Below are 19,366 nucleotides of genomic sequence, written 5' to 3' on the forward strand. Positions count from 1 at the left end.
AGAAGTGAAAGAAAGGAGCTCCAGCCCCACAGTCTGGAAGTGGTCCCTGCCTGCCCTGGGCCAGATGGACATTGCTGCCCTCCCTGTGGGAGCAGCCAGGAACACCCAGAGCTGCAGGAGGCACTGCCCAGCCGGGGGAGCCTGTACTGCCCTGCCAGGACCCGCAGGTCCTGCCCAGCCCAGCCCGAGCCTGCCCCGCTCCAGCTGCGGGCACCCGGCTCCGAGTTCGGATCGCAAACAATCGTTTCATTGCATTGGATTTAGCAAAAAATGGTTTCCACTGTACCCTTCGTGTGTCCTCTTCCTAACGTGACAAAGCCGGAGGAGATGAAATTATGGAGATCTGGCCCTCCACTGCGATAAATATCCTTCCCATAGTGACCTGCAGGGAAAAGGAAACACACACGCCTTCAGCCACTCTGTCTCCGTCCAAATACATATATTTATATATATATATATATATATTTTTTTTTTACATTTTCTATATACTTTATATATATATATATACACACACATACTTATATATTTACATATATACTAATATACTTATATCTATCATATATATATACATACTAATCTCTGTGTCTATATATAATATAATATAATATAATATAATATAATATAATATAATATAATATAATATAATATAATATAATATAATATAATATAATTTATTAAAATGTATAATATATATTATACAATATATAAATATATGTTTATATTTATAAATTGCCATATATAATTATAGATGCACATTTATTTTTATGTATGTATAGATATTTCTATATATATTTATGTATATAATATACAATAATTATATAAATAGAATAATTCTATTATTAATAACATTAATAATACAATAATTAAAATATATTTTACATATATATTTCTATTTAATTTATTTATATATTTCTACTAAAATTTACACTTATATTTATATTATTATTATTTTTAGGGGTTTTTAAAATTTAATTATATGTGCTCTTTACAGCCCCTCTGTCACCCTCACACACATTGCACAATTAAAGGCACCCTGAGAATGGCCCAGAAAACAACACCTGCAGCAACATCAAAGCCTGAATTCTTTGCTGGCAAAGATTTATGAAGAAGAACAACTGCACATGTTGGAAATTGTGAGCAGAACCTGAGAGGGGAAGCCCCAAAGTGCCAAATCCAAGAGCCCAATCCTCAGGAAATTGGCTCATGCCAGGTTCAGACCCACCTTTGCCCTCCAAAGGTCTCAAAGGGAGTCAGAGGAGATTCTCGGCCCCTGAGAGCACCCTGGTGGCAGAGGTTCTGTCCCCATGTGCCAACGTCCCCTCTGTGTCACAGATCTGTCCCCATGTGCCAATGTCCTCCCTGTACCAAGGGTTCTGTCCCCAGGTGCCAATGCCCTCCCTGTACCAAGGGTTCTGTCCCTAGGTGCCAATGTCTCCCTGTCCAGGCTGGTCCCATGTCCCCATCACAGCAGCACAGCAAAATTGGGTTTTGGGACAGCTCCTCAAATTCCTCCTCAAAAGACTCCTCAGAGCTTTCCCAGTCCCTGACAACACTGCAGGTTCAAGAGACACCCAGTTCTTTAATATTTTAATACATTAATAAAGGAAAAAAAGCAAAGCACACCCTGCCTGCCTGTTACCATGCAAAGCTCTGAAATGAGGACACAGATGATTTTTCAGATACTCTTTATCATCTCCTCCCTTTTTCATGTTGTTAATTTTTCTGCTCCTATTATTTCAGCAAGAGGCAGAGATAAGAAAGGTGCAGGGGGAGGGAAGGGGGGCGGCCTGGGGGCTGCAGGGATGCAGTTGGATCCCAGGGAAATTCCATTTTCCCTGATTTCCTGCCCGAGCTGAGGTGGCAGAAGGTGCTGGGCAGGACCAGGAGGGCACCCATCTCTGTCCTGCCTGACCCACGCTATTCCACAGCCCTTCTCTGCTTTGCAAAAGCAAAAAAAAACCCCCAAATCTGTTTGTTCCCACCCCATTCCAGGCTCTCTGGCAACACCTTGGGAAGGAGAGAGGCTTTGGAACCTCCCCTGTTTCCCTTGCAGCCACTCACTGTCCCCAGAGCTGCACAAATATTGCTGCTACCTCCAGCTGAAATCAGCTGCCTCTCACAATTCCCTTCGGAGAACCTGCTTAAGAACAGATCAAGGAGGGGAAGTTTATAAAAAAGCAAACATTTACTGGCAGATTGAGGATTCCTCATCAGCCACTTGCTCTCTGAACCTTGCTCTGCCCCTGCTTATGGAACATTGTAGTTCAATTAAAACATCCCTGTGATAACGAGCCATTAGCATTTGAACAGGAGTTACATTTTCCCAGGAGAAACTCAGATTTGCAGACTTCAAGCAGCATGATTTTTCCTTTCCATGGATATATTACAGCATGCTACGTTTGCTTTTTGGTTTGTTTTTTATTTTTTTAATTCCTGCTCACTTGTGATCATTTCTTTCGGCCTTGCAAAATTCTGGGAGAATTCTTGGAGTGAATTTTCCTTTCAGAGGGAACTGGGAGCTGCTGGGGGGCCAAATCCAGGTGTTGTTATTCCATTTATTTGCCACAATCCCATCCTGAGCAGGGTGTTTCACCTGGAAGTGAAGGGACCCTTGGGGCAATCCCAAATGCAGGTGACCAGTGGGAGCACAGACAGGGAAATTCCCCATTTCCTTCTCCAAGGAAAGGAGGTTTTCCTCCTTTCTGCCTCCAGATGTGCTCTCCCCGAGCTGCTGGAGCTGCCTGTGCCATGGGATGCGATAAAGCTCCTGGAACTCATCCCAGATGTTTCCCCAGACCAGGCTGAACCTCAGTGTTGTCCTGGTGAGAGAGCTAAAGAATGCCAAATTACTTAAAAAAGCAGCGTACATAGAGTGATCTTCATTTTATTTCAGATTTCAGGGATTTTTCATTGAATTACAGAATGGTTTGGGCTGGAAGGGACCTCAGAGCTCTTCCAGCGCCACCTCTGCCACGGCAGCGACACCTCCCTCTGTCCCAGGAAGATCAACACAGCTCCAAATCCCCAGCAGAGACTGAAACAGGGTGGAATTTCACTCCTGTTGCAAACAGGGAGAGAAATTACCAAAGAAAGGCCTCCTAAAATCAGGCCTGCTCTGTTAAATGAATATCCAGCCTGTCACTTCTCCTAAAGGCAGTTTGGAAGGTCTCTTATGAAAACGTCTTGAGAGATAAAGTTCATTGACACAAAAATCTATTCCTAGGGTGAAAAACAAGTGCACCCGGATAAGCAATAAGATCTGTCCTATGAGAATTAGTAGGAAAAAAATGGGTAAGCTAATGAAAAACACACAAGTTTGATAGATATGCAAAATACCATGGACTGACCAATGAACTGAGTGGGAATTGTCAACCAAGAAGATCTGGCAACAGAATAAGAATAAGAATAAGAATAAGAATAAGAATAAGAATAAGAATAAGAATAAGAATAAGAATAAGAATAAGAATAATGATGATGATCATCATCCTATAAAATATGATCTACACAATAAAGATTTGGCTTTTCCTGCATGAAGAAAAATGGAGTCCTGGCTCATTTATTACAAAATACTTTCTTCCCCCCCCCCCCCCTTCCTCTGGTTACAAGAGAGCAGAGTGCTCTGCCTGCTACACAAAATAAGGCAAATTCTTCAGGGCACGGAGCTCAGAGGGAACATTTCATTACAAAGGCATCCTACAGAAGTCACATATGGAACAACCTCGGCCACAAACTGCAATTACAAGCCCAGCTCTGCTTTAACAGAATTATTAGAGCTGAACTAAAATGCTGTTATCCACCTCTTGGAAATGTTATTACTGAGCCCAGATTACATCACCCTGAGAAGGGCAGACAGGGACTGGCGTGGACAGACTTTTGCAAGATGCACAGAGATGTGACCTCAGCCTGGCCACAAACTGCCCTGGGGAAAGGAGCCCTGCACCAAGGAGGAGCCCTCACATCCTCAGCACAGACACTGCCAGACAGATCTCTGCAGGAAAAGGGGAAAAATATTCATTTTTGGAGGATCCACAGCCTCCCTGCTTCTGGTGCTGCTCATTTCTAATGAAGGGATTCTTTGGGGCAGTTCCCCACATGATAGAGCTGGAGTGATCTCCTTTTGGGGTTGTTTTACATATAACAGAGCTGGAGTGATCCTTTTGGGGCTGTTTTACACACAACAGAGCTGGAGTGATCCTTCTGGGTTTTTTTTACACAAAACAGAGGTGGAGTTATCATTTTAGAGCTGGGAGTGATTCTTTTGGGGCTGTTCCCCACAAAACAGAGCTGCAGTGAACCTTTTGGGGCTGTTTTACACAGAGAAAAGCCCAAGTCCAAGCCCAGGAACTGCCACAAGGGCTGGGAGGTGTTTGCAAAGTGCTCTGCACCATCCCCTGTCCTGCCACTCACACTGGGGCATCTTAGAATGCAAGGGGGGCTCAGCTCCACACCCAAACCTGCTTTGTGTGATTCGTCAGAAAGCTTTTAAAGTGAGTTATAACACTGAGTTCTGTCTCTGCTGCCTGGGATGTGAGCTGATGGCATCTTCCCATTGTCATACCCATGGAATGAGGCTGATGCTGGAAAATCAAACAGCTCAAGGCATGTTTCCAGAGTGTTGTCCTGTTTGTGGTTTGTACAGAGACCCCAGCTAGGGGGGCCTGCACAGGTGTGACAGTGTTCACAGAGGTGCTTAGACTGGTGAAGAGACAAGGATCTGACTCTATGTTTCAGAAGGCTGATTTATTATTTTATTATATATATTACATTAAAACTAGACTAAAAGAATAGAAGAAAAGGTTTCATCAGAAGGCTGGCTAAGAATAGAATAGGAAAGAAGGAATGATAACATAAGATTGTGGCTCGGACTCTCTGTCTGAGACAGGTGACTGTAATTGGCCATTAATTAGAAACAACCATATGAGACCAATCACAGATCCACCTGTTGCATTCCACAGCAGCAGATAATCATTGCTTACATTTTGTTCCTGAGGCCTCCCAGCTTCTCAGGAGGAAAAATCCCAAGGAAAGGATTTTTCATAAAAGATGTCTGTGACACACAAGGTGCCCAGAGAAGCTGTGGCTGCTCCACCCTTAGAATTCTGAACACCCCAGTAACTTTTGTTGGGGTCAGATGGGCAGGAATAGAACAGGGAGCCATGCCCAGAGCACACTGGAGGAATCTGCTGGCCCAGCCTCTCCTTTAATGAGATTCAATGAGCCCTCTCTGTTGTCATTTTATTGCAGGCATTCCACACAGTTGTCTCCTATCACAAAAGTTTCACATCTCCTTGGGGTTTCTGGTGGGCAGCTCTCAGACCACTGACTCTTTTTTCATGACCAAGTAACTCCAGCTCCCTTCTCACCAACCCACTCTTTTATAGCATCTTTTTCTCATTGCTCACAGCTGTGGCCTGTTAAAGCCAGGCCTACTCCCAATCTTTGATAATTGGCCCAGCTGCAGCTCCTTAGGGAAAAGATTGCTTTCTACCTATCTTTATTTTCCTATATTCTATGTCCCTACACCTCTCCAAATGAGCTTCCAACAGCAGCTCCCTGTGCCCTGCTTTGGGATGGATCCCAGGAGTGGCTCCAGCAGGGGCTGCTCCAACCCCTGTTCCCTCCCTGAACACTCTGTACCCCTGGAACTGAGCTCAGGGGCTGGGGAGCCCAGACAAGCTGTGCTGCTTCTGCTGGAATCTCATTTACAGAGGGCCTGATATTCCCCTCCTAATTAATTTGCTCTGTTCGCCTGCGACCGAACTGGCTTTTGTTCTTCTCAAAAATTAGCTGCAATACCTGATGGAATTTAATTATATAGGCTAAGGAAGGTGATTAAGGGCACGGGGAGAGCTGATGACACCTCCCAGGCTTCAAGGGTATCAGCAGAAGGGAGGCAGAACCTGCAGGGAGAACATTGAGGAGCAACTGTCCCAGCAGGGATTGAAGGTTGAGATAAACATTCCCTGATACCAGAGAGCCTTTGCAGGGTCAGCTGTGCACCACTAAAGTGTCAGGATCTTTAGCTTGTAAGAGTGACCCCAAGAAAAGATGGAAAGTCTCTTTTCCCAGCCCGGCGCTTGAAGAAGGAGTCAGAGCTCTTCATTTCTCAGTCTCAAGGTTGTTTATTGTTCCTTATCTATGAAATTCTTTCTCCTGCCCTGCTCGGGTCCATCCAGCAGGACAGTTCCAGGCACTCTGCCTCCTCCAGGGTGATGTTATGTCTTTATACTAAAAACTATGTATACAATGTTTACAATTACTTTCAATACCTATCACCTGTGTTAAACAGTGAGCTTCTACTCTAAACCAATCCAAAAGTGCCAACATGACAGCAGAAGATGGAGGCCAAGAAGAAGAAGCAGAAAGGCAGGACACACCCAGTTCCCTCCATCTTGCCCACTGAACCCCCATTCTAAAAACCCCAAAATCTACTTTTTCACCCCATGATAACTTCACAATTATTCTACCTAAACTGTTGTGGCTTGCAGATCTTCATCTAAGGTTGGCAATTTGCTCCATGGGTCATAATCAAACCCACAGGGGTCTTAAACTCTGTGCCAGGGTCTCTGAGCCCCCTGGCAGGGTCCTGGCTGCTCAGGACAGACAGAGGGATGTGCTGGGTCCTGACATTAAAAGTGCCCAGATCTGCCTCAGACACCATCCCAGGGAAATTAGGTGTGCACATCACCCCTGGCCCTGCGTGGCAGCTCTGGATCCCCTCAATGCCCTTGGGGGCTGAGGGGGGCCAGGCTGCAAGGGGAGCATCCCCCACCACAGCTCAGGTGGAACTGAGCCTGATCTCTGCCAGGATCAACCTGATCCAGAGCCTGGGACCACAAATCCCAGCTCAGTGGGACACCTGTGCCAGCCAGGCTGGCAAACATAGGGGGGGATGCAGGAATTGGGGGATCTTGGGGTAAATCTTACAGGAATTCTGTAAAACTACATAATTCCCTGCTAAATATGAGTGGGATTCCAGAATTGGGGGATCTCGGGTCAGACTTTGACAGGAATTCTGAAAAACTGCACAGTTCCCTGCTAAACATGGGAAGGATTCAGGAACTGGGAGACCTTAGGGCAAACTTCATGGGAATTCTGAAAAACTGCACAATTCTCTGCTAAACATGAGAAGGATTCAGGAATTAGGGAATCTTAAAGCAAACTTTACAGAAATAGTGTAAAACTGCACAGTGCCCAGCTAAATATGAGAAGGATTCAGGAATTGGGAGATCTTGTGGCAAACTTCACAGGAATTCTGTAAAACTGCACAAAATTTCCATACTAAACACGACGGGGATTCAGGAACTGGGGGCTCATGTGCCAAACTTTACAGGAAATGTGTAAAATTGCACAATTCCTTGCTAAATATGAGGGGGATCCAGGAACTGGGGGATCTTGGGCCAAACTTTGACAGGAATTGAGTAAAACTGCACGATTACAGCAGTGTCTGTGCCTGTGCCTCAGCCTGAGCACTGGAAAATGGTGATAACACTGATTTTCTCAGCTGGGCCTTGGGAGCCTCCTCATGAATATTTATGAAGTGCTCTGTTTATAATTGTGAGTAAATAAATGGGTGTGTGGAATTCACAGTCCAAGGATGAGAGTTGCTCTGTTTCACACCCTCCAAGGAATCATTCATGGTTCCTGCTTTCCTCTGGAAGGAAAGGATTTCGGAAGAGCAACTCCAAAAGCTGCCATCCCAAAGGGAGCTGCAGTCAGGAAAGAAAAGCCAGGACTTGAGGGGCAAATCTTGCTGAGGTCAGGAAAAGCAGGGAAAAGCTCTTGGCAGAACTTCCTGTGCCTGGGGATGGTGCCTGTTGGAGTTTGTGAAGTGCTCAAGTGTCCAGATCCTTTCTTACATCATTTTGAGAGGGGACATCGCGCTGAGAGGCTCAGAATCTTTTGGGATCTTACCTCCTCATTCCCTGTGATACCTGTGAGGGATTTTGGGGACCTGCTGGGAATGCTCCTGGTTGTTTTTGTGCCTCTTCCTCCCCTCTTTGTCCTGAGCAGCAGCTGTCCATGGCCTTGTCCTTTTGTCCCTGCCCTGGTTCCCAGCTCAGCAGCCAGATAAAAGTTCCCATTCCCAATGAACCCATGGGGTGATGGCCAGGCAGCTGAAACAGGACTAAATTCCCTTCCAAGCCAGTCATTCCAGGATTCCATGACCCTTTCCTGGATGCCTGTCCCATGGTGGCCAGAGCTGGCCATGCCCTGCAGCTCCTCCTGCCACAGTTTGTCCCTCTGGTCACCCAGCCAGCCCAGCAGGGACTGCTCCAGGCAACATTTGTCCCCCATGGTCAAAAAAAAACAAAACAAAACAAAACAAAATTTAAAAAAAACCCCAAAATGTGACATTCCCACGGGGAATCATAGAATTACAGGATCATGGAATCATAGAGTCATAGAATCATGGGCTTGTAGAATCATAGATTCGTGGAATCATAGATTCATGGAATCATAGAAACGTGGAATCACAGAAACGTGGAATTGTAGAATTAAAGAATCATAGACTTACGGAATTGTATAATCATAGAGTCATAGAATCATGGAATTGCAGAACCATAGGAATATGTAATCATAGATTCATGGAATCATAAAATCACAGAGTCATAGAATCATGGAATGGTTTGGGTTGGGAGGGACCTTAAAGCCCATCCCATTCCACCCCTGCCATGGCAGGGACACCTTCCACTGTCCCAGGTGCTCCCAGCCCTGTCCAACCTGGCCTTGGGCACTGCCAGGGATCCAGGGACAGCCTCAGCTGCTCTGGGCACCCTGTGCCATTCCTCCTCCTGCCAGGGAGGAATTCCTTCCTAACTGGGTGTCCTGGCAGGTGTGAGCGTGGTCCTTGCCAGCCAGGCTGGGTGATGCCACTGTCCACCCTGAGCAACTCCTTGCACTCAGCCTGTTCCCTGGGAACAGGGCAGGAATTGCTGCTCTAAATAAGAGCTCAGCACCTTTTAATTTCAGTTTTTAACCCCTGAAACTGCAGCTCTGTGGGAAGCTCTACCCAGCTGTGATGAGCAACACAAACTACACATGGAGCTGGGACACGACCTGAAGGACCTATGTCCTGTGGGTGGGGCAAAGCTGTGTTCAGCTGCCCCTTGGACTGGTGTTCACTGGACAGAGCTGTGTCCAGCTGCCCTGCAGGGCTGATTTTTTGCTCCCCTCCCCGAGAAGAGCCTTCAGGGCAGCCACCAGGCCACCTTTCCTTTTGGACTATTTTCTGTTTGGCTGGATTGCTAATGCCAGAATAATTACTTAGGAAAATTCCTTAATCAAAATCCCATTTGTGGAGGTAATGAGCAAATAGGTCAAGGAGAGCAGCGTGCCTTAGGAGCAGGAGCTGCTTCCCTGAGCAGCTGCAGAGCTGGTGGCTGCAGGGACCAGGGCTGTGTGCAGGCAGGGGTGGCCTGTCCTGGGCAGGATTCACTGTGGGAATCCACAAAATCAGAGGGTTTTGGGAAAGCTGCAAAAGGCCTCAGAGACAGCAGAACTGTGATTAGAGCTAAGCAGTAGCCATGAGATTGGTCAGCGGAAAAATTATTTAAACTGTAGAAAAGCAAGGACAAATTGAACAATGGTTTGTGTGTTAATGCTTGTCTAGAATAACTCCCTAAGCAGCAGAAAAGTTTATCTAGGGAGATATTAGGGAGTTCTAAGCTTAATAATGGAGCTCTGTGCATTGTGTTTGAAGGCTCACAAGCAGGTATTGTATTTGAAATAAGCAAGCATTGTTTAACCAAAGGTTAAAGAGTGGTTGGATGGAACTACTGCCAATGTGCTTTTGCTTTGTCTGATTGGTCAAGAAGCTTATAAAGTGAGTTGTAACATTAAGTTCTTTGTCTGCTGCCTAAAATGTAAGCTACTAGCATCTTCCCATTGTCACAACCATGTAATGAGACTGATGCTGAAAAATCAAACAGCTCAAGGCACGTTCCACAGCAGCCCCGTCCCGTTCGTGGTCTGTAAATAGTCCCCCTGGCCAGCATCAATTCACAACCCCCAGAGGGGCTGTCCTGTGTCTCAGCATCCCTCAGGGAGGCTCCCAGAAGGAGGCACCCTCTGAGTGCTGCTGCTGTGCCCAAGCTGGCTGCACAGTCCCCAGGGTGTGTGTGATGGCAGTCACAGGGGTCTGAGGATGAGGGAAGAGATGAGGATCTGACTCCATGTTTCAGCAGGCTGATTTATTATTTTATGATATATATTATATTAAAACTATACTAAAAGAATACGAGAAAAGGTTTAATCTCAGAAGGCTAGCTAAGAATAGAAAGGAATGATAACAAAGGCAGCTCAGACTCTCTGTCCGAGCCAGCTGACTGTGATTGGCCATTAATTAGAAACAACCACATGAGACCAACCACAGATGCACCTGTTGCATTCCACAGCAGCAGATAATCAATGTTTACATTATGTTCCTGAGGCCTCCCAGCTTCTCAGGAGGAAAAATCCTAAAGAAAGGATTTTTCATGAAAAGATGTCTGCAAAGGTGTGAGCTGGGGCACAGCAGTGTCACCTGAGCCTGTCACAAGCAGGGTGGCTCTGGGGACCCCAGACCACACTGAGGGTGGGATGGGGGCACTGGGGGGGTCAGTGCTGTGCCCTGTGGCCAGGGGTGCCCTCAGGAGCAGGGCACAGGGGCTGTGGCTAGCTGCAGGTGCCCTGCAGAGCCCTGGTGGCAGAGGGCAGTGCAATTAAAGCTCATCAACAATTCAGGAGCCAGTGAAACATTCATGGCCTGGCAGCTGCTGCAAGGTGAATATTTCATCAGCTGCACCAAGGATCACTGTGACAATTATGTTGGAGTGATGTTCACAGGTGTCACCTGCCACTGAACACAGGGCTGGCAGCTCCTGTGCCACCAAGAGCGTCCCCATGGAGTGACCAGGGCTGGCAGCTCCTCCAGGGTGAGCTGCTGTCCCACGGGGACGTTGTGAAGCTTGTATCCCCATTTGTGTGCTCTGTTTATGCTGGATATTGTGTTCTGTGCCTTCAGGACTGGCAGTGCAGGTGGGACAGGACAGCTGCTCCAGCTGTGCCACACCTGGAGCCCCGCAGGGCCTCTGGGATGGGCACCAAGGAGGGGAAACACACAGAGAGCAGCCTCAGAGGGAGGGGACAGCTCTGGCTCTGTGCTGTGGGGCTGCCAGGGGGATACAGAGAGGACAGAGCTCCCCAGGGCTCTGGGGACAGCGGACTCTGCTCTGGGACAGCACCCAGGGCATGGCTGGGGCTGGGCATGGGGAGTTTGGGATGGATTTAGGGAAAGGCTCTTCCCCCAGAGGGGCTGGCACTGCCCCAGGGAATGGGCATGGCCCCAAGGCTGCCAGGGATGCCCAGGATGGGGTTGTTTTTGGGGTTTGGGATGGATTTAGGGAAAGGTTCTTCCCCCAGAGGGGCTGGCACTGCCCAGGCTCCCCAGGGAATAGGCACAGTCCATGGAATTCTACAATTCCATGATTCTACAATTCCATGATTCCATAATTCTGTGATACTACAGAGGCTGCCAGAGCTCCAGGAGCCTTTGGGGATGCCCAGGGTGGGATTGTTGGGGGTCTGGGCAGGGCCAGGGCTGGACTCACAATCCCTGTGGCTCCAGCTCAGGAGATTCTCAGGTTCCATGCATTCCTGCAGTTGGCAGACACTGAAAGCCACGTTCTGGATATTCAGTATTTACCCCAGTGCTTTTGGGAGTGACCTCTCTGAGCCCTGGGGACTGACAGTAGTGGAACATCTGTGGGGGTGTCTGTTAGAGAGCAGCTCTTATCCACAGAAGTGATTTACCACCAGAGATAGAGGTGCTGGCACAGCTGACAAAGCAGGGACAGATTTGGGGAGGGAGCTGCAAAAGGCCAGCCACATATTTCAGAGTTATTTTCCTGAGGAGGATTTGATGAGATGTGAACTTCATTATTTGCTAATGTTGCAGCACAGAGCCTTGTCCAAAGCCCAGGAGAGTCAGAAGGAATCTTTCCATTAACTTCGCTGATTGTAAGTGAGATTGTGACAGATGTACTCCTTTTCCCTTCCTCCTCAAATATTTTAAATCAAACAGCACGAGCTGATGTGTCCTTTCCTGGAGGAGGGCATTGCTCCCTCTCAGGGCTGCTCCAATAAACAACCCTGGGGAGCCTTTCAGGTCAGAGGGGCTGAGGGTGTCAAAGCTCCAGGGAAGGGGAAGTGAGGCAAGAACCACTCAATTCCCAATTAAAACATTTTGACCGCCACCAAAGGAAATTATTGGCATCTGACTCCATTGATTCAGAATGCTGAACAATTGCTTTAATAAACTATATTCCATTATACTGTACTATATTAAAGATACTGTAGTACTATTAAAGAAAACTAAAGAAAAACCCGTGACTGTCTGAGACAGCCAGGACACAGCTTTGAGTGATTGGCCAGGGAATCAAAGCAATCCTCAGCAGAATCCAACTGACCAAATCACTTCAGGTGAACAATCTCCATAACCCATTCCACATGTGCACAAACAACAGGGGCAGTGAATAAAGAATTGTTTTCTCTTCTTCTCTCTGTGCTTCTCCAGGAGAAAAACCCTGTGAGAGAATTATCTCTCTCTCTGTTCAGAGAATGTGAATGCCACGGGCACCCTCTGCAAGCTGAGCTGGTTCTCCATGGCAAGGGTGCCTCAGATCCAGTGGCCACTGCTCTGCTGAGGGCTGTGGCACCTCCTGCACTGGCACCTGAAGTAAAACACTGTGACCCCCACCACAGGTAATGGTTGGCATCTGATTCCGTTGACTCAGAATGCTGAGCAATTGCTTTATTAAACTATATTATATTATACTGTACTAGATCAAAGAATACTATACTACTGTTAAAGAATTCTAAAGAAAAACTTGTGAGTGTCTGAGACAGCCAGGACACAGCTTTGAGTGATTGGCCAGGGAATCCTCAGCAGAATCCAACTGACCAAATCACTTTAGGTGGACAATCTCCATAACACATTCCACACGTGCAAAAACAGCAGGAGCAGTGAATACAGATAAGAATTGTTTTCTTCTCTCTGTCCTTCTCCAGGAGAAAACCTGTAAGGGAGAATTATGCCTCTCTCTCTCTCTGTTCAGAGAATGTGAACGTCACAGTCACCCTCTGAAAGTTGAGCTGGTTCTCCATGCCAAGGGTCCCTCAGACCCCATGGTCTCTGCTCTGGTGGGGCTGTGGCCCCTGTGCCCCTCTGCAGTTCACTGCTCCAGGTGACAATGCCAAGGATAAAGCAACCAGTCTTTGTTCCAGTACATTTTTGGGCAGTTTAAAGTGAAAATAGCCCAGCTGGGAACTAAAGGAAGCTGATAGTGGTGGAGGCAGAGCATAGATTGAGTTGCAATATCTGGGCAGGGGTCCAGCAAGAGGGGAGGGGAGTTTACTGATTCTGGCACGCTCTAATGGAGCTCTGCTTCCAGCTCCTCACCTCTGTTTACACTTCCATGGAGTGTGATAGGATCAGCAATCAGGAGCCAGGAGAGGCCCAGCACACACAATGTGCTCATAAAGATTTCATTCTTCACCGTGTCAAAAAGCAACTTTCTGGAGGCCAATTTAATTGTTGTCAATACCAGTTGCAAATTGGCCTTAACATTTTAAATTGATGTTTTCTGTAAACTGCCCTGATTAATGGAAGGAAAAGATTGTGTTTCTGCCTTTCTTCTGAAGATCTAATGGAGGTAACAAACAATAATTGATCTGGCAGGACACGGAGAGGCAAACAGGGAGACTCAGACCTGCTACAGAAATGATTTTACCTGTCCACAGCTTCAGAATGGCACAGCTCTTAGACAGTGGGCTTGCTTGGCTTTGCTCCTGAGGAAAGCAGCTTTAACTAAAGTTCCTTAACTACAGACAGAGGAGTTTGGCTTTGGGGGAAGGTATTGAGAACATGGAGGGAATCCAGATCCCCTGGGCTTTGGGGGAAAGGCATAGATAAACCAGAATGAACCTGGATTCCCTGGGTTTTAGGAAAGGCATTGATCACCTGGAATGAACCTGGATCCCCTGGGCTTTAGGGGAAGGTTCTGACAACCTGGAATGAACCTGGATCCTCAGGGCTTTAGGAGAAGGCATTGGTAAACCAGAAGGAATTTAGCATTCCCTTGGACTTTAGGAAAGGCATTGATCACCTGGAATGAACCTGGATCCCCTGGACTTTGGAATAAGTCATTGATAACCTGGAGGGAACCTGGATACACTGGGTTTAAAAAAAACCAAAATAAAGCTGTTGCCATAGTAACCCCCAATTTCCAGATATCACCTGGCTGATAAGCACCATGCTGGTCTTGTGGCTCTGGGCCTGCTCTGGGCCCAAGGAAGGCTAAATCAACCCAAACTCTTGGAGCAGGCACCTGGTGCTTGTCCCAAGGCTCTGGATGCTGCTGCTGTGGGTGGTGTCATTTTCCTGTGTGTGCACACTCACACCCTCCACCTCCTCCTCTGTTTCCCCACAACAGCCAGACTTTCCGAGCTATTCCTTCAATCTTTTTTTTTCACATTTGTCACTTGTTAGCTGCTTTAGCACACGAGCCCCTGCCATCACTCACAGGGGATATTTGGGTGTGAGACACCAGAAATTACTGCAAATGTTGCTGCTTTGCAGCCCCCACCAAGCTCACAGCAGATAAATCTGCACTGGGGATGTTTTGGTGTCTCCTGTGCCTCGTTAGTGGGGCAGAGCTTTCCCAGAGGTTCTTTTACACAGATTACCCTGAAACCTTTCCCCAGCTCAGGGGAAGAGCAGAACAAACCAATATCCCAATATCCAGAGGCAGCAGCTGGGGCTGAGGGAGGCTCTGGGAGCCCAGGCTGTGTGCCTGGGCAGCCAAACCTCCCCAGGTGAACATTCCCAGCCCCAGCAGCCCTGCCAGGGGGAGGCTGGGGGTCCAAAGCAGCAAAGTTAGGAAAAGATAAAGCAAATAAATATCTGTGGCAGTTACAGAGATAAATCTGGAGCCAGGGTAGATGAGGTGTTGGCACTCCAGCTCCTTCTCCTGACTTTCCAATCCCTTCTTCTGAGTTCCTGGGGTCTAGAGCTGCTTGCGGTAGCCGCCCCAAATTCCCAGGGACAGCAGCCCCAAATTCCCAGGGACAAACGTCCCAAATTCCCAGGGACAAACAGCCCCAAATTCCCAGGCACAACAGTCCCAAATTCCCAGGGACAGCAGCCCCAATTTCCCAGGGAGACTGGAAGCTCTGCCTGAGGACACAGGACTGGAGGAGCATCTCTGTGCAGCCATGGCCCAAGTAGGATCTTAAATCCCTCACCCCAAAGAGCAGAGCAGTCGTGTCCAAGGTGAGGATCCTAAACCCCTTACCCTACAGAGCAGAGCAGTTTTGCACTCTCAGCTCCCCCATCCAGCTGGCATACTTCCCTTGGCAATGACATTTCAGGACACCCAGTAACTCTTCCCCTGGAAATGTTCAGAGAAGGAAGCTCTGACATTTTGGGGCGGCTCAGACCAGGCATTATTAGCCTTTTGGGGGTTCCTGGGAGGGAGCCCTGTGCTCCCCATGGCAGGGATGTGCTGGCAGGAGCACAGACGGAGCAGCTCTGCCTCGCCCCAGCTCCTACAAACCCTCCCAGCTCCAAAGCTGCTCCTGCTCCTCTCCTGTGTAATGCCAGGCAATGGCAAGAGGAGCATGGAGACAGCAAAACCCCATTCCTGGAACACTCTGGGCGTTTTCCAGGTGCTCTCCCTCATTCCTCACCCACCTGCACCTTGAGCAGTTTCTCAGAGCCAAGCACAAGAGCTGGAAAGGGCCGGGGATCGTTTTCCACCTGCTTTGTATTGCCCTGAGCAGCTGTGAACGACAGCACAAGCTGCGAGCAGCAGGGGCTGGGAGCCTTCATCACATTCCACACGCTGATCCTCGGCAAATGAATCCCAGCAGTGCTGGGGATTTGGGGAGAAGCTGGCTAATGCTGGCAGGGAGGAAAGGAGAGGTTTGGAGCAGAGCCCAGCTGGTCTGGGGGAAGGGGGAGAGGGGGGAAAGGGAAAGAGGGATGAGGGGAAGGCACTGAAAATATGGGGGGAACGTGGATCCTCTGGGCTTTGGGGCAAGGCACAGAAAACCTGAAGGGAATCTGGAATTCCCTGGGCTTTGGGGGAAGGCATTGAAAACCTGGGGGGAATTTGGACCTCCTGGGCTTTGGGGAAGGTTCTGAAAACCTGGATCCCCCTTGGGCTTTGGGGGAAGGCACTGATAAACCAGAATGAACCTGGATCCCCTGGGGTTTTAGGAAAGGCACTGATAAACCAGAGGAAACCTGGAATCCCTGGCCTCTAAGGGAAGGCATTGATAACCTAGAATGAACCTGTATCCCCTGTGCTTTAGGAAAAGCATTGATAATATGGAATGAACCTGCATTCCCTGGGCTTTAGGGGAAGGCACTGATAAACCAGAATGAACCTGGATCCCCTGCTTTAGGAAAGGGCAGAGCCCTGCTGAGCCCGTGAGGAGCAGGGCCAGGGGCACAGAGCCCCTTCCCCATGTGCTGCTCAGGCTGGAAGTGCTCCCCACGCTGCCCTGGGCTCAGCTGGAGATGTTTGCCACAACTCCCATGAAGATTTAAGGCCTGCCCTGCGTTTGTTCACTTTCAGAAGGAGCTCAGAGTGTGCCTCTGGGTGCGAGGCGCTGCTGAAAGCAGCACTTTGAATGCATCCATCTCTGGAACATCCTGACTCAAGCTGCTCATTAAAAGCCTTCCCCAGATAGATCAGGCTAATCAGAGCCCTGGCCTGGGCTGTTTGCTGCATTCCAAGTGGGGATCCTGCCCACCAGCTCTTCTCCACACCTGCAGGTCCCAGCACAGGTGAGGAGCAGATTTTAACCCTGGGGAAGGTGTCCTGTGCTCAGCCCTCCCCTGGCACCTCTGGGGATGGATCCAGACCAGAATATGCCCTTGGAGAGGCATTTATACTATATATTATATTATATTATATTATATTATATTATATTATATTATATTATATTATATTATATTATATTATATTATATTATATTATATTATATTATATTATATTATATTATATTATATATTATGTTCTAAAACTACACTAAAGGATAGAAGAAAGGCTGGAAAAGAATGAAAAATAAAACCCCGTGACTGATCAGAGTCCTGACACAGCTGGACTGGGATTGGTCATTAATTAAAAACAATTCACATGGAACCAATCAAAGATGCAGCTGTTGGTGAGCAACCTCCAGACCACATTCCACAGCCATCAGATAATTATTGTTTACATTTCTTTTCTGAGGCTTCTCAGGAGAAAAATCCTGGTGAAGGCATTTTCATAAAATATATCCGTGACCCCAAACTGTGCCACACACAGCCTGAACCCCAATCACCCCAAACTTGGTGCCCAGAGGGACAACCTGGCACAGGGTGCCCAGAACAGCTGGGGCTGCCCCTGCATCCCTGGCAGTGCCCAGGGCCAGGCTGGACAGGGCTGGGAGCGCCTGGGACAGTGGGAGGTGTCCCTGGGACAGTGGGAGGTGTCCCTGCCATGGCAGGGGTGGGATGGGAGCTTTGTCAGATCCCTCCCAGCCCAAACCAGCCTGGAATTCCTTTGGAGCAGCAGTGAGAAGCGCACTCCCCTCTCCTCTGTCCCCAGCAGGACCTGCCCAGGCTGCTCTGCACCTCAGGGACAGCCACCTCCATTTGTCACTGTCACCCACAGCCATCCTGCTTGCTGACACCAAGCCAGCCTCACAGAAAATGAAGCCAAGGTTTATTTAGCAGCACTTAGGGGCACCCTTCCAATTATAAGTTTGGGAACAAAAGTTCCAAGTCAAACAAGCACCAAACTCAATCAGCCCCTGTGCAATGAGGACAATCCTGTCTGGCTGCCTCCCCTCTCCTGCTCCTCAGTGAGCCACAGCCACCAGACCTGCTGCTTTCCAACCCCTACAGCTGTGGGCTCCTTCAGCCAATTTGCAGCCCCAGTGAGCAGTGCCTTGCCTGGATCCTGCTATTCCATATTGCTGCCTCTTTTTCCTCCAGCTCTCCCTATTTTCTTCTTTTATTTTCTTTTTTTTTAATTTTATTTTCTTCCCCTTGTCCCCAAAAACCAAGCATTGCTGATTTTCTTCTCCACACCAGGGCTGACCAGCTTTGTTCTATTTAAGCTGAGACACATCCTTGTTTCCCATACTTGTCTTCTTCTTTTTCCTCCAGCTCTTCCTATTTCCTTCCTTTTTTTTAAATTTTTTTTCATTTTCTTTTTAATTTTCTTCCCTTTGTCCCCCAAGAACAAGCATTGCTCATTTTCTACTCCACACCAGGGCTGACCAGCTTTGTTCTATTTAAGATAGAACAGATCCTTGTTCTCCAGACTTGTTTTCCTCTTTTTCCTCCAGCTCTCCCTATTTCCTTTTTTTTTTTATCTTTTTAATTTTCTTTTTCATTTTCTTCCCCTTGTCCCCAAAAAAACAAGTATAGCTGGTGCCTCCAGCTGCCAGGCAAGAATTCCTGCTGCCCCTTCCTTCTGGTTCTGTGTGCCCTGAGTGAGCAGCAGGAGCCAGGCAAGAGACACAGAGTCTGCAGGAGGTGCTAATGGCAGAAAATCCCAGCATTATTCCAGAAGGTGTCAATGGCACAGGACCCCAGCATTATTCCAGAAGGTTCTATAATGGCACAGAAACCCAGCATTATTCCAGAAGGTGTCAGTGACACAGAATCCCAGCATTATCCCAGAATGTGCTATAATGGCATAAAATCCCAGCATTATTCCAGAAGGTGTCAATGGCACAGAACCCCAGCATTGCTCCAGAATGTGCTAATGTGCATTATTGAGGCTGGAAAAGGCATCCAGGAGGACTGAGTCCAGCCTGATCCCCACCTTGTCCCCAGCCCAGAGCTCTCAGTGCCACCTCCAGGAATTCCCTGGGCACCTCCAGGGATGGGCACTCCAACCCTCCCTGGGCATTTCCAATCCCTGAGCCCCCTTTCCGTGGGGAAATTCCTGCTGTGCCCACCCTGAGCTCCTCTGAGGCCGTTCCCTCTGCTCCTGTCCCTGTTCCCTGGAGCAGAGCCCAACCTGGGGCTGTCTCCTCCTGTCAGGACTTGTGCACAGCCAGAATTTCCCCCTGATCCCCCTTTCCTGCAAGCTGAGCCCCTTCCCAGCTCCCTCAGCCCTCATTCTCTGTACCCCTGTCTCCCTGAAGGTGATGTCCCAGCTGATGGTGCCCGACCCTGTTCACTGGCCACAATCCCTCACTCCTCGTGTTTCAGGAGCACAAATCCTCTCCAGAGGCAGCTCCAAGCCTCAGATAAGCAGAAGCAATTCCCTCTTCCACACAATTCACCTCAAGGCTGTTCTCCAGCCCAGGGTTTTATCTCACA

At 48.2% G+C, this 19,366-nt stretch overlaps 1 protein-coding gene across 3 annotated transcripts in view; it reads right to left on the reverse strand.

Annotated features, from left to right (window-relative positions):
* SHISA6 (shisa family member 6) overlaps window positions 1–19,366 on the reverse strand; it is a 146,114-nt gene that overhangs the window by 112,366 nt on the left and 14,382 nt on the right. For all 3 annotated transcript variants that reach the window (XM_074555098.1, XM_074555099.1, XM_074555100.1), the window contains one exon: window positions 287–382. In XM_074555098.1, the coding sequence (XP_074411199.1) occupies window positions 287–382 (96 nt within the window). The remainder of the gene's footprint in view (window positions 1–286; window positions 383–19,366) is intronic.

Source organism: Zonotrichia albicollis, chromosome 19 (genome assembly GCF_047830755.1).
Source record: "Zonotrichia albicollis isolate bZonAlb1 chromosome 19, bZonAlb1.hap1, whole genome shotgun sequence".
In the NCBI taxonomy this organism is placed as follows: domain Eukaryota; kingdom Metazoa; phylum Chordata; class Aves; order Passeriformes; family Passerellidae; genus Zonotrichia; species Zonotrichia albicollis.